The 15,424-nt window shown below is 38.9% G+C and overlaps 1 protein-coding gene across 1 annotated transcript in view; it reads left to right on the forward strand.

Moving 5' to 3' along the window:
* Dgkk (diacylglycerol kinase kappa) overlaps positions 1-15,424 on the forward strand; it is a 118,491-nt gene that overhangs the window by 47,374 nt on the left and 55,693 nt on the right. The window contains exons 2-4 of the mRNA XM_048335398.1: positions 4,545-4,655; positions 5,823-5,903; positions 7,685-7,789. Of these exons, the coding sequence (XP_048191355.1) occupies positions 4,545-4,655; positions 5,823-5,903; positions 7,685-7,789 (297 nt within the window). The remainder of the gene's footprint in view (positions 1-4,544; positions 4,656-5,822; positions 5,904-7,684; positions 7,790-15,424) is intronic.

A 15,424-nucleotide genomic window follows, 5' to 3' on the forward strand; every position in this document is an offset into this window, starting at 1 on the left:
GCAAGCCATAGTACTGACACAAAAAAATGATAAAAGCTGAGCTCTGGTGGTTCACACCTGTAATCCTAGCTACTCAAGAGGCTGAGATCTGAAGATTGTCATTCGAAGCTAGCCCAAGCAAAAAAGTCCCTGAGATTCTTATCTCCAAAAAGCTGGAAGGGGAGCTGTGGTTCAAGTGTAGAATGCTAGCCTGAAGCACGAAAGCTCAGGGACAACGCCCAGGCCCTGAGTTTAAGTCCCAGGGCCAGCGCTCACATGTGCGCACCACGCGTGTGCACGTGTACACACACACACACACACACACACACACAATTTTTAATGGCTCATGCCTGTAATCCCAGCTATTCAAGAGACAAGGATAGAGAGAATTACCATTTGAGACCAGCCTAGGCAAAAAATTAGCAAGAACCCAGCCCAACCAATAAGACAAGTGTGTATTTGGGACCGTAGCAACACGGGAGGAATAGGTAGCATGATAATGGTCTGATGCAAATTGAGCAAAACAAGAAACCCTATGTAAAAAAAAGAAAACTAAAGTTAAAAAGAGGTAGGAGTGTAGCTCAAGGGTAAAGTGCCTCCCTAGCATGCATGAGACTCTGAGTCAAATCCTAGTGCTGCAAAATAAAACAGATATTTAAAATTTTTATTAAGCTTCTACTGTTGGAAAAATCATAGATTTTTACATGAAAACACTTGGATTGACAATTATGAATAAAGCTTTTATTTGTGTGCAGATATTTTTATACCAGTCCTGGGCTTGAACTCGGAGCCTGGACACTGTCCCTGAGCTTTTCTGCTCAGGACTAACACTCTACCACTTAAGCCATAACTCCACTTCCGGCTTTTTGGTAGTTAATTGGGGATAAGAGTCCCTTGGACTTTCCTGCCCTGGCTGACCTCAAACCAAAATCCTCAGATCTTAGCCTTACTTGAGTAACCAGGATTATAGGCAAGGACCACTAGTACCCACCTTACATACTGATTTTTGTGTGAACATGTTTTCAATGCATTTGGATAAACACCAAAGATTGCAATGGGTAAAATGCATGTTTGATGTTACTACCAAATGCCAAACTGTCTTCCAAACTGGCCGTACTATTTTCCATTCCTACCAGCAATAAATGACAGTCATTGTTGCTTTACATCTTGAAAGCATTTGGTATTATCAGTATTTTGGATTTTAGCCATTCCAATTAGTGGGTATTTCATGGTGTGTGTGTGTGTGTGTGTGTGTGTGTGTGTGTGCACATGTGCCAATTCTGGGGCTTGAACTCAGGGCCCGGGCATTGTCCCTGAGCTTTTCTGCTCAAGGCTAGTGTTTGACTACTTAAGCTACAGCACCACTTCTAGCTTTTGGTGGTTAATTGGAGAAAAGATGCTCTGGCTGGCTTCAAACTGTGATCCTCAGATTGCAGCCTCCTGAATAGTTAGGATTACAGGCATGAGCTACTGGTGCCTACCTTCACAATGTTTTAAAGTTATTTTCTTGGTAGTTGCTCTAGAGCTTGTAATATGTATCTTTTGAGGGCAGTACTGGAGATTGAATTCAGAGCCTGTGCCTACTAAGAAAGTGCTCTAACACTTAAGGCAAAAATATTGGGGGCATAGTTTATTTTTCAGATAGGGTCATATACATTTTCCCTGGCTGGCCTTGGACCTTGGACCTCCATCTTTCTACCTCCTCTCCCTCCACTACCCAAGTAGCTGGGATTACAAGCATGTACAATCATGTCCAGCCCCATAATATATATATATATATATATTATAACAGTTGGCTTCATGTTTATCATTAGTTATAATGATATACTGAAAATTTGCTCCTGTAAAGCTCTATTATCTGTAATGATCCCTTGTCATGGGGATGGAAGGCTTGGTTATTGAGAAGGTGTCCTTGTTATGTAGAGTACTTTGCTGGAGGTATATGGTCTAGTTGTGGATAACATAGGACCTTAAAGAAACATACACTTTTTCTCCTTCTTCCTTACAGTAATACCATGAAATAACTTGAGATATGCCTAAGCTAAAGTCTTCATCCTCTTGGGCTATCATATTCACATATTACAAAGTAGATCTTAGTTTACTAGTCTATGTGTTCTGTAAGTGAGGGTGCCTTTCAGAAGAGAATATAATTGTGTAGTTGTCTGTCATTATGAGTTATAGGCTTTAAACTGAAAATCAAAGGAAGGTTTTTACAAGTTTCTACATTTATTCCCACACTACTCACAATTCCAAGATACAGGTCTATCTTAGGTGTTTGTTAATAGATTAATGAATAAATAAAATTATATAGTTTTCTGGACAATGGAAGGGATTAGAGATCATCATAGTAAGTGCAATAAGTCAGTCCTACAAAGACAAATATCACATGTTTTCTCTTATTTGTAGAAGCTAAGGGTCAAAAAAAGGCCATAGAAGTAAAAGGAGGACTACTGGGAAGGAGAAAGAGAAAGGAAAAGGAAGGGTGAACAGGATTAAAATGTATTATATGCATGCTTGGATAATCACAATAAAACCTCTTACTTTATACAACGAATATAAAGTATTTAATAGGAAACTGTATAGAATGGACAACCAAAAACTATGAAACAAGCATACTACTAATACATTATATATGACAAAATAAGAATTGTGAAAGCATCTTATTATTGACAGAGCTGAATAATTTGAGAGAAATAATAGGGATAATGCATGTGATTTCAGTCAATAATAGAACTAAAACAGTTAATTTTATTTTAAGTATTTAACAGAAAGGGGTAAACATGACCTGCTGAGTATCACAAAGAATTAATGAGGATCAGAATATGGCAGAAGTGAGAGTCAGAACAGAGAAAATCAAATGTCATCATTTAAATAGTCTACTATAGGTCACCTGGCCAGAGATAGGAAAGAAAACATATTCATTATGCTTAGATGTGTTATTTTCTTATTGGTGCTTCAATTTCAACAATTTAAATACAATTTCTCACTCTTTTTGCCATGTCTTCCTTTTCCCCAAGATCTCATTTTTCCCCTGCCAGTCTTGAGACTTGAACTCAGGGCCTGGGTTCTGTCCCTAGCACTGTACCACTTAAACCATAGCTCCAGTTCTGGATTTTGGGTAGCAAATTTGAGATATGAGTCTCACAGACTTTCCTGCCTGGTCTGACCTCAAACCAGGATCTTCAGATCTTAGCCTTCTGAGTAGCTAGGCCTGATCCACAGGTAGTCAGCTCTCCTTCAAGATCTTATTGTTCTTTGTCCCTCTCCTCAGCTCCATTCTTTTGCATCTGGGGAGCAGCACAATAACCTTGAAACTCTCATCAGTTATCACAAAGACTTAGGCAAATTGTGACTACTCATGAACTGATCAGTATACATACAGAGATTCTATCCATTTAGTGCTATCTAATTGGCTAGAGAACCAAACAGAATATATAGATGTGTGTCTGTATGGAGGAATGGGACTGGCAAATAGTTGCTTAGACCAGGGTCTCAAATTCAAATGCCTACTTGAGTCAGGCATTCCATCTGAAGAAAGAAACTGCTACATAGTTGAATCACGTTGTTGTCATGTGAGAATGCACTGTTGCTAGATGTTCTGATATTTTAAATATGCAAGAAATCTAAATTTTACATGAAATATATTCTACCTTTAAAATAATTAACTAATTTAAACCTTTGAAAATACTCGGTAAGTCAAGCAAAACACTTCTGAAGCCATTTGATTCTAATTCAATTCTAATTTAGATTATGGGGGTAATTCATGGTAAAGAATTGACATGGTGATTTATATTATCTGGCACTTTTTCTAGTTAGTATAGGCTTGTTTCCAACTTGGTAGGACTGATTACTTCTCCCAAATCGTAGTCATACTATATTAGTTTGTATCCTATAACATAACAGAGAATGTCTTCAATTGTGAAAATGGTAAGTATACTCCATATTTGGTTAGGGCAGCCTGTTCTGCAAGTAACTGGAAAAATCAATGGCCTAGGAGATATGTAAAGAATGCCACAAGAAGGTGTCATTTGGAGCTCTTTTAATATGCTTGTTCTTTAACGTGCTCATGAGTTCCCTAAAGGCCTTGGTTCTAAAAGTATTAGGAAGCTATTGGAGAATTATAAGCAAGGAAAGGACATAATCCAATTTAATACTCTAAAAGGGGTACTCTAAAAGAGCTGATAGGAAGGTCTTATTCTAGAGCTATAACCCAGGTACTTTGGGAAAATATGTCTTTACTCAGCCTTTGTCTTGCCACTTGTACTAGGAGTATTATTTTTATGTTTATGAGTCTAGGTTTCTCCCTCTTATGGTTTACCATGAACTGAGATGTTCTCCATAGCTCTTGGGCCATGTATCCTAAGAAACTTGAAGCCTATATCATCTTAAATGTGTTACATATGGGTAAATAACGCCATTTCTGATGGAGCTTCCTTGTGTTCACCCCTAGCCTATGTGACAGAGATACAGTCTTATAGATAACTAATCTTTCTATCTGAGAGAACAAGTGATATGGTCTTGAAAACTGATTTAATCAATCAACTGCTTTGATTCTTGTCTTTCAGAAAATACTAAAGGAAGGACCTCTACTGAAGAACTGTACTTCTTTCAAGAGATGGAAACTTAGATATTTCTTAGTTCAAGGACAGAAGCTCTACTTTGCACATCATCCTGCGGTAATATCTATCTATCTATCTATCTATCTATCTATCTATCTATCTATCTATCTATATATATATATATATATTCTTATCACTTGAGTTAGTGGATGGATGCCAGGAAATGTATGGGTGGATTGGGAAAACCAATAGGTAAAGACATATTGAAATATATTAAGACAGAAGTTAAAATACTACAGAATAAATGATTGTTTGACACAGAGAAGAAACATGAGAAAGAAAACCTCTCAGTAGGGCTCCCTGGTTGTTGAGGTTTCCTAGAAACATGGCTGCAACAGAAAATGTGGCCTCTCAGGACTACCAGCGTCCGCCCCCCCCCCCCCCCCGCATTTTCTCAGTCATAAAGGTAACACATTTAGCTTGTACTTGCCTTGAGTTTCAATGAATTACCACACGTAACAGTTCCACTGGAGTTTTTTACACTCATGGACATCATAAATGCAAATGGAATGAGGTAGACATACAGATAGACATGTATATTGAGCCTGTGTCCTATGCTAACAAGCATGACCCATTGTCTCATTGGACTTCATTTATGAAACATAAGCACAAAGAAAATTATTATTAATAATGTGAAGATGATAGCAGAATATCAAACCAAGTGTGAGGGCCTCTGAACACAGGGTCTTATGTGACTGCATAGATGACTGCTGAAATTATCCTTGTCTGTAGTGGTAGTGCTGGTTTCATGCTGCTGGCTGGGTAGTAGCTATTATATCCACTATATAAAGAGATAGAGGCTTAAACTGAATGAGACAAGAAATATGATAAAAGTCAATAGCAATCTATACTGCTAGGCCCCTTTGCTAGACAATGTTCTATTATCTTTTCTAGCACTAACCTTTATATTTGACTAATTCTGAACTGACCAACCAAACCTTCCCTGTAACTCCACATAAATGGTTTGGGAATATTTTGCTTTGGTTTAGCTTTTTTTTTCACAAAATATATCCACAAAATAATGGAGCTAAATAAATTCTAGCCCTCAAGACCAAAAAAAAAAATCATGACTGCCCTAAAATGCCCTATCAGTGTATGTATGTTCGTCTATGTGTGTGTGTGTGTGTGTGTGTGTGTGTGTGTATGTGTGTGTGTATGTTTCCCTTTTAATGTCTCTATCTGCCTAATTAACCAAATCATCTCTTGTCCCTTTTGTCTTCCCAGTTTGTACACTTTGAAACAATTGATCTTTCGCAAGTCACCTTGGCAGAAAGCAGCTGTAGAAATCTTTGCCACAGTTTTTCTGTAAGTAAGATTTGGAATGACTAAATTGACCTGAGTAAGGGCTAGCAACTACAGTAGCTAGACAATCCAATAAGTTTCCCAAGACTCCTTCTATCATAAAGCGTTAGTGTTCAAACAGATTTGTATCAGTCCATTAACAGAGGGAGAAAACAATGGCCTTATTCCATATTAGTAGGCTGACATAAAGCTAAGCTGATTTCAGGGGTTGAGGAATTCAGTCTTCCTGCTAAAGGTGATTTGGAATAGTATCACTAAGAGGGTTTCAAGAGACTAACATGCCATAGGAAACATCAGGATAATCAAGCTACATGACATCCTTTCCTTTGATGAGTTAGATCAGAGTCTAAATCCAAAGTAAAAATCTACTCCATGCTGAGATTACTGATGAGAGTTCCTCAAAGAAAGCAGAGGATTTTCCAAGAAAGTATTCAGGGGCTTATTGTGCTTAAAATATCATGTGGTTTGAGTCATTCAAGTGAATCCAAGACCATAAAACTCTGATAAATAGTAAGTCCATAGACCTAGGACTCTCTTATTACCCATCTTCTTCAAAACTGTCTTTTCTCAGCTAAAACAATGTATGAGAGACTAGCGTTATACTCTGTGTAGGAAAAGGATAGTATTTAGCAGATCAAAAAGTCTCAAACACCATGCCTTTTTTGTAGGGCTGGTCCATGTCATATCCTTTAAAACCGGAGCAGCCAAATTGAAGAGTCACAGCTTTTGTTTCTTTCTCATTACATCACATTGGCCCAGGATAAAGCTGAGGATTCACTTGACTTGTCTACCCCCAGTCTTTGAATAAAGAGACTCTAGGTTAACATCTTGGGTCTCTATTCCACAAAGAAATCTAAAGGCCTAGGCTTCTCATTAGTCTAACGAAAACACAGAAGCACTGCACATCATCCTAATTAAGAATGGGTCTGGACCAAAAGAGTCTATGATCATGATCCTAATCAGCTACCATAGAGTTATCCTGTGCTACATGAGAAAGGAGGGGAAAAAAAACCTTGCTTGTTGGTGAGGTGAGGAATTGGTAATAAAAGCAAATAGGAGAATTGATGCAATGACATCCCATTGCTAGAAAAGACCAAGTTTACTATGTGTAGATAGACCTTCAGCCTGGCTTTCTCATATACTGAATTAGTTTATGCCTTTGTCTTAGGATTGAGAGAACTGTAAAATCTCTTCATGTTGTCTCTTTCCATAAGAAATCAAGAAACAGGACTTAAAGCCATCTCACAAACAGAAAGAAGGCACTCTGATGAAATAAATTAACTTTTACCACCTCAGGTAGAAAGAGCAGCAACCTCACTTTGACAATAAATAGCAAGCACATGCTTAATACGTATAAACATGGATCCAAGAGGCAAAAATATGGCTTTCAATGCTGGCTTAGCTTTTTACATGCTAAATAACCCTGGCATATCATTTAACTCTCTTTGTCTAGTTTTTTCTAGCTATAAGATGGGAAAAATAACAATGCATATTTTATTGGGTTGTAATGAAGTTAGATTTTAATAACATACCTATAAGGTACTTTAGAATATTTCCTGGCACACAGAAAGGGCCATTAAAATCTTAATTATTATCATTGTTGTTCTTTCTAGATGGCTATCTAAGTTGCTGTGAGTGGCCCTGGAAATTTGTGTCTTATATTGAAGCAGTGATTTGTGTTGTGATTGATAGATATGTCTAGTTCTTAAGGGAGTACACAGACTCTGTTTGGAGGAAGTGTTGTGGAATGAGAATTACTTAATAATATGATGTGTTTCTTCCAGATTATTACACCACAACGAAAAGTCACCCTGGCTGCATCCAACCGAAAAGATATGGAAGAATGGATTAATATCTTAAAAACTGTTCAACAAGGAGAAGTTCACAAGGTAAGGGAAAGTGTAAAGAATGCATACAACTCTGCTTAAGTGATTGCATTAGTAAAGCCAATTTTCAAACTGAGAAATAATAAAATGGTAGCAGACACAATATGGTTTGGAATTATGTAGAGATATCACTAGGAAACTTGTTTAAAACTATTCATGAATAAGGGTAACTCACTTAGACTCAAACTTTGATAAGTGTGCAACGTAGATACTTCTGTACACATCCATTTGACATGCAGATGCCACCATATGATCAAGGAATTAAGCACTCAAAAGATATGTGAGCAGCTAACTAAGATGTCCTTATGTTAAGAAAGCTACAACCAGTGGTCTTGACTTGGGTCTGCTGGATGATTGTAGTAACAGCCAAGAGAACTGTAGCTCAGAAAGGGGAAAGAACCAGACTAACATGAAATAAATATTCAGTAGCTGAATCAGAATTTAGACCCAGGCTGTGTGACTCCAAAGCTTATTTCCTTAACTACTATATAAGCCTCATTATTTTTCTTATTTTTCCCATCACAAATGTAGAGGGAAGAATAAGATGCTGTCCTCCAAAAAGCTTAGGGTCCTTTTTTCCCTCCCCGAAAATACCAGATCTTTGGTCAGTGGTCCCTGATAATATGTGTTACCATTTAAATGCTTGGTTCTACCCTCAACCTACTCTTTTGTAGATCTCTAGTTATGTAAGTTCCAAGAGGGAGTTTCTGTATCATTTATTTACTTAGAAAAATGTCCAGCACATATTGCCGTGTAAGATCACTACGAAGAAACTAACCCGGAGAAAATGAAGCTAGTTTTAGGTTATGTTTTGTCATACAAGAGCTATTAGTTACTAAAAGCTAACTTCCATATGTAGAGATGCAAATTGAATTATAATATTGTTTCTAGCACAATAAAAGCAAATAATTTTCACTTTTAAAATTTCCAGCACATAACCAGGTGCTGGTGGCTCACCTGTAATCTAGCCACTCAGGAGGCTGAAATCTAAGGACTGTTGTTTGAAGCCAGTTCAGGAAGTCTATGTAACTCTTATCTTCAACTAACTACTAAATCAAAACAAAATGGTGGTCTGGCTCAAATGGTAGAGGGCTAGACTTGAGGGGAATAAAAGCTCAGAGACAGCACTCAGGCGCTGAGTTCAAGCCCTAGGGCCAGCAAAGAGAGAGAGAGAGAGAGAGAGAGAGAGAGAGAGAGAGAGAGAGAGTCACAGAGAGAGAGAGGGCAGATAACAAGAACATTTGGGACAGCGGTCTACAGTGTGACTCACTAATGATGAAGTTTAGAAATAAAATAATAATGACATTGAGATGAGCCATCTATCCCTACATTCCTAGTACTTCTCAGGTTTTTGGCTTTTTAGTCTCACAACTATACACTCTGATACCCTATGATATGGGAACATGCCCCATTGTCAAGGCCTCTCCCAGGCCCATAAGGTGAACACTTCATTAAGAGATCCTTTGCTTAGTATCTGGTGATAGTTCTTCACATAACTAGTATTTAGCCGTTCATTCTTTTTTTTAATAATGTGTATGTTATTATTATTATCATTTTTTGCCAGTCCTCGGGCTTGGGTGGACTCAGTTTTGCTCAAGGTTAGCACTCTGCCACTTTGAGCCACAGCGCCACTCCTGGTCGTTTTCTGTATATGTGGTGCTGGGGAATCAAACCCAGGGCTTCATGTATATGAGGCAAGCACCCTTTGCCACTAGGCCATATCCCCAGCCCTAGCAGTTCATTCTTTTGTAGTTTTTATTCTTCCTTTCCTGATGGAGAAGTACATCTTCTCTCTGGCAATGTAGCCAATATGACATAGCTTTAATGGTACCTACAAAGAGTTGGGAATTCTATACTTTGTTTCTTTCCTTGTCTCTGTAATCTCTATCTTTCCCTCCACTACTTCCATTCAAACTGGAATGGAATGTGTCTTTTTTCTTTTTAATGTTTTTATTGTTATTGTAACGGTGATGTACAGAAGGGTTACAGTTACATGTCAACTAATGAGTACATTTCTTTTTGAACATGGTGACCTCTTCCTTTGTTTTTCTGAAAGTCTTCCCTCCAGACCCCACTCCTCTACAAGTTGTATAGTTCTTTTTTTTTTTTTTTGCCAGTCCTGGGGCTTGGACTCAGGGCCTGAGCACTGTCCCTGGCTTCTTCTTGCTCAAGGCTAGCACTCTGCCACTTGAGCCACAGCGCCCCTTCTGGCCATTTTCTGTATATGTGGTGCTGGGGAATCGAACCCAGGTCCTCATGTATACGAGGCAAGCACTCTTGCCACTAGGCCATATCCCCAGCCCCTGTATAGTTCATTTTTGCGTAGTGTCTAGTAAGTATCACTGCTGCATTTGCTTACCTCTTGTCCTACCATTTCTGTGCTCTCCTTTACCCTGACCAAAACTGACCAACTTAAATACAAGACAAAAGGTACAGAAATCAAAAACAACAACAAAGGAGAAAAAAAAACAAAAGGGCAAAATAACAAAAACTTCGCTTCCATTTCTTGGGGTTCATTTCAATAAACCTCATTGTATATGATCATATGCACATAGCTATTGAGTCTTTGTGATTCTCTCTGCATTTTTTGTTTGCCAGTCCTAGGGCCTGAGCGCTGTCCCTGGCTTCCTTTTGCTCAAGGCTACCACTCTACCTCTTGAGCCACAGTGCCACTTCCAGCTTTTTCTGTCTATGTGGTGCTGAGGAATCAAGCCCAGGGCTCCATGCATGCTAGGAAAGCACACTACCACTAAGCCACATCAAACTGGAATGTTTCTTAAGAATCACATAACATTTTTAAGTTTGGCACAAAAGTTCACAAAGTATAGTTTTAATTTTAATTATTGATTCAGGCATGCAAAAATGCTATAGAATGTCATCAGAGACTTAGTGTGTTATTCCTGACTCCATTGAATTAAATGCCTACATATTGACTACCTAGGGTGAAGTTGAAAGGGAAGAAAACCTTCCTGCTTAACACTTAGGAGAGTTGCATCAGGTTGTAATCATAACCTCTGTGGAACATTTTTAACTGACAGAAAATATCTCACCACGAGTATTGTGGCAATTCATCTTGCTTGAGGTTTAAAGAGCTAGCTACCTAAGCTTTCTCTCATATAAACCTTATCTCTGACAGTTCCTTCTATCCTCTATTATCACCAATGCCTGACAAATGGGATGAGGAAAGATTAATCATGGATTCAGTGGTCTATTAAAGTAGTGCAATGTAATTGAATAATCTATTGGAAACTATTCAGCATACATTACTGAGACATCCCCCTAGTAGGTGCTCAGTTCTGTTCCCTAGAGATTGAAAAGAAGGTATCATTCCAATTTCTGACCCAATGAGCTTCTTGGTAGTTGGAGAGACAACATACACACAAAAGAAACCATTAAATGATAGTGATCAAGACAAATTGTCCTTATAGATGTTGCAAGGAAATGTTTGGTTGAATAGCAGATGAATAAAACAAACAATAAAATTGTATAGAACTTCAAGGAATGAAAAATAAATAGACTAGAATCCCCCAGGGAAGAGTTGATAGATAGGAAATTTGAGACTGACCTTGAAAAATGGATAGAATTTTATTGTTGTCAAGGGTTTGGGGTAGGGTAAAGTCCTGAGGAGGAGAACTGGGATAAGAAATGCCAATAACAGGTAACAGAAAGTTGATAGAAAACAGTGAAAGTAAATCCACTCCACCAGACTAATTTTGGAATGTCTCCAAGAATCATATATAGAGAGATAAGGTAGAGAGGCTTTTCAATGCTAAGAAAAGAGTAGGGAAGATTTATAATATCAAAATTCAGCTGAAAGAGGATTGTAGAAGGAAGACAGTTGGTTAAAGGGGCCCTTTAGAAATATAGGATGGGCTAGACAGGGAGAAAACTAGAGGCCAGAAGTCAGAGAGGAGGCTACAGATCAATTTAGGCAACACAGAGTTAAGGTCCAGAATGAGGATAGGAAAGGTGGACAAATAGTAGATAATAATTTGAGGAAAAGGGAGAGCCTAAATATAAGAATGAGGCAGCTGGACATGGTGGCTCACACCTATCATCTTAATGAATCAGGAAGTGAACATTGCTAGGATTGCAGATAGAGGTCAGTCTGGGAAAAATGTTTGTGAGACCCACATCTAAACCAATAAAAAGCTGAGAATAATGTAAATAGGGGGGCTGCGGTCCAGGCTGGTCCAGGCTGAGACTCTTCAAAAAGTAACAAAAGCAAAAAGGTCTGGAGATGTCACCTAAGTGGCAAAGAAACTGCCTGGCAAGTATAAGGCCCTGAGTTCAAGCTCCAGTACCACTGTATCTCATGCAAGAAGCCCTGAGTTTGACTCTAAGCACTGAGAGAGGGAAAAAATAAAGGAAGGGAAGAAGGGACGAAGGGAGGAAGGAAGGGAGGAAGGAAGGAAAGAAGGAAGAAAGGAAGGAAGGAAAGAAAGAAGGAAGGAAGGAAGGAAGGAAGGAAGGAAGGAAGGAAGGAAGGAAGGAAGGAAGGAAGGAAGGAAGGAAGGAAGGAAGGAAGGGAGAAAAGAAGTTACAGATGAAAGGTTTGAGACTGGGGATTTAAACAAGGCCTATAGAGGGAAAAATTGAAATAAGGAGATACTTGGAAGGCTACATTAATAGATTTGTTCTTTTCAACACAGTTACGGAAATATTGATTAGAGAAACAGAAATGGTCTTTAAAATTTATCTAGACAGATGTTAGGGGCTCACACCTGTAATCCTACCTACTCAGGAGGAGGCTGAGATTTGAGGATCATGGTTTGAAGCCAGCCCAGGCAGGTATGTCAATGAGACTCTTACCTCCAATTAAGTAAGAAAAAGCCAGAAGTGGAGGCTGCAGCTCAAGTGGTAGAGTTTCAACCTTAAGCACAAAAGCTAAGGGACAGTGCCCAAGCCATGAGTTCAATCCCCAGGACCGACACACACACACACACATAAACACACACACACACACACACACACACACACACACACACACACACACACACACACACACCTTCAACCTTTCATTTTATAAGGCATTCCAAGCAAAAGTCCTTTAAAGAGTTATAACTTTAGAAGATTTTGTGTATTGTGAGATGTTTCAACTGACACCTTTATGCAATTTTCAAATATTTAATAGTAGTAAATTTGCATTAGCCTTTAGAATTTATAGAGCATGAGGATTAAAAGAGTGTATGTACAAATAGTGTACATACTTTACTTCTTTTTTAACTTTGTACTTTTTTATATATATTTTTATTTTCAAACTGAATTACAGAGAGGTTACAGTTTCATACATTAGGCATTGGATACATTTCTTGTACTGTTTGTTACCTCCTCCCTCATTCCCCCCTTCCCCCTCCCCCTTTCCCTCCCCCCATGAGTTGTTCAGTTGTTCAGTTCATTTTCACCAAACAGTTTGTAAGTATTGCTTTTGTGGTTGTTTGTCTTTTTTTACCCTGTGTCTCTCGATTTTGGTATTCCCTTCTAAATTCCTAGTTCTAATACCAGTATACCCGGTTTCCAATATACTCACATAAGATACAGAGATAGTGTAGGTACAACCAGAGGAAGGTGATACAGGAATATCATCAATAATAGAGGCTACAGTTACATGTAGCCAAAAGGGAACCCTACTTCACTGTTGGTGGGAATGTAAACTGGTTCAGCCACTCTGGAAAGCAGTATGGAGATTCCTCAGAAGGCTAAACATAGAACTCCCCTATGACCCAGCAGCCCCACTTTTGGGTATCTATCCAAAAGACCACAAACATAATCACACTAAAGCCACAAGCACAACAATGTTCATCGCAGCATAATTTGTCATAGCTAGAATCTGGAACCAACCCAGATGCCCCTCAGTAGACGAATGGATCAGGAAAATGTGGTACATATACACAATGGAATTTTATGGCTCTATCAGAAAGAATGACATTGCCCCATTTGTAAGGAAATGGAAGGACTTGGAAAAAGTTATACTAAGTGAAGTGAGCCAGACCCAAAGAAACATGGACTCTATGGTCTCCCTCATAGGGAATAATTAGTACAGGATTAGGCAAGTCACAGCAGAGGATCACAGGAGCCCAATAGCTATACCCTTATGAACACATAAGATAATGCTAAGTGAAATGAACTTCATGTTATGGAAACGATTGTTATATCACAGTTGTAACTACTTTAGTTCTCTGTTATACTTTAAGGGGATGTAGGAGTTGGGGAAGTAGCCTTAGCTTCCCTACCACAGAAATGTGTGTTCATACTGCTATGACCAAGACACCATAGACTGAGTGGTTGGCTTAAACAACACTTATTCTCAGATTTCTTGAAGCTTGGGAGATGGTAGATTTTGTATCTGGTGAGAACCTAGGTCATGATAACTGGCTTCTCTCTGTGTATTCATATGGCAGACAAGAGGGCAGGAGAACTCCCTGTGATTCCTTTTAATGATTTCACTTAATAAGGACTCCACCACCTCCTGTAATTATCAATTGTGAATTAGTCTGTCAACATATGACTTTGTACAGGGCACAAATTTAGTGTATGCATAATCTGTCCCTGGTTCCCCAAAGCTCATGTCCTTCTCACATACAAAATAAGTTGATTCCAATCAAACAACTCCCAAAGTCAACCCATTCTAGCATTCGTTTTGAAATCAAAACCCCCAAATACCTAAATATTTAAATCAGATATGAGTGGGACATTCATCCTGAGGTAAAGCTCCTCTCCAGAGGTAAATCTGTAAAGTGAATCATGTTACCTGCTTCCAACACACCATGATGGGTCTAGCTTTGGATAAGCATTCTCATTCCAAAAGGAAAATGTGATAAGGGGATGACAGATCACAAGTTTGTATATGCGTGTGTGTGTGTGTGTGTGTGTGTATGTGTGTGTGTGTGTGTGTGTCTGCCAATACTGGGGCTTGAACTCAGGGCCTCACAATCTGCCTTGTTTTTTTCACTCAAGACTGGCACTCCCTCTACCACTTGAGCCCTACCTCCACTTCCAGATGGTTAATTAGAAATAAGAATCTCACAGACTTTCCTACTTGTACTAGCCTCAAATCACATTCTCAAATATCAGCCTCCTAATTATCTAAGATTACAGGTGTGAGCTAACAGCACCTAGAAAATGCCTTAAGATCTTAAGAAAAATCATCTTTGGCTTGATATTTTACCTTCTAGACCCATTCGTGTGGCAATCCCTCTTCCCAAACCACTGGAATAGAGGATCAACCTTCCAGACCCACTTGGATGACAATATCAAACCACACATCAGGAGGGAGCAGCCAATGCTATGTCCTTCTGCAGTGACCCACCTACGCCACAAGTACTTGCAGGGTTCATTCCCTCAGTCTCTCAACCTGATTTCACCCTGCCAGCTCTGTTAGACATTGGTGTTACCCTTTGGAGTTGATGTAGAGACAGTCTTACTCCCTAAGCTTGAGTACTTTGGGTCTGTGGTGAGAGTGACAAGCTTGATGATCCCTGAATCACCTTTGGGGCCCTTCTTGTTTGTCTTGACGAACAGCCTGAATTTGCAGCCAGATACTTCTATTGGCCAGTCCTCTAAAGTCTGAGAAGTCCTACAGTATTCCTTTATTTTTTTTTAATTGTCAAACTGATGTACAGAGAGGTTACAGTTTCA

Source organism: Perognathus longimembris, chromosome 28 (assembly GCF_023159225.1).
Source record: "Perognathus longimembris pacificus isolate PPM17 chromosome 28, ASM2315922v1, whole genome shotgun sequence".
NCBI lineage: Eukaryota > Metazoa > Chordata > Mammalia > Rodentia > Heteromyidae > Perognathus > Perognathus longimembris.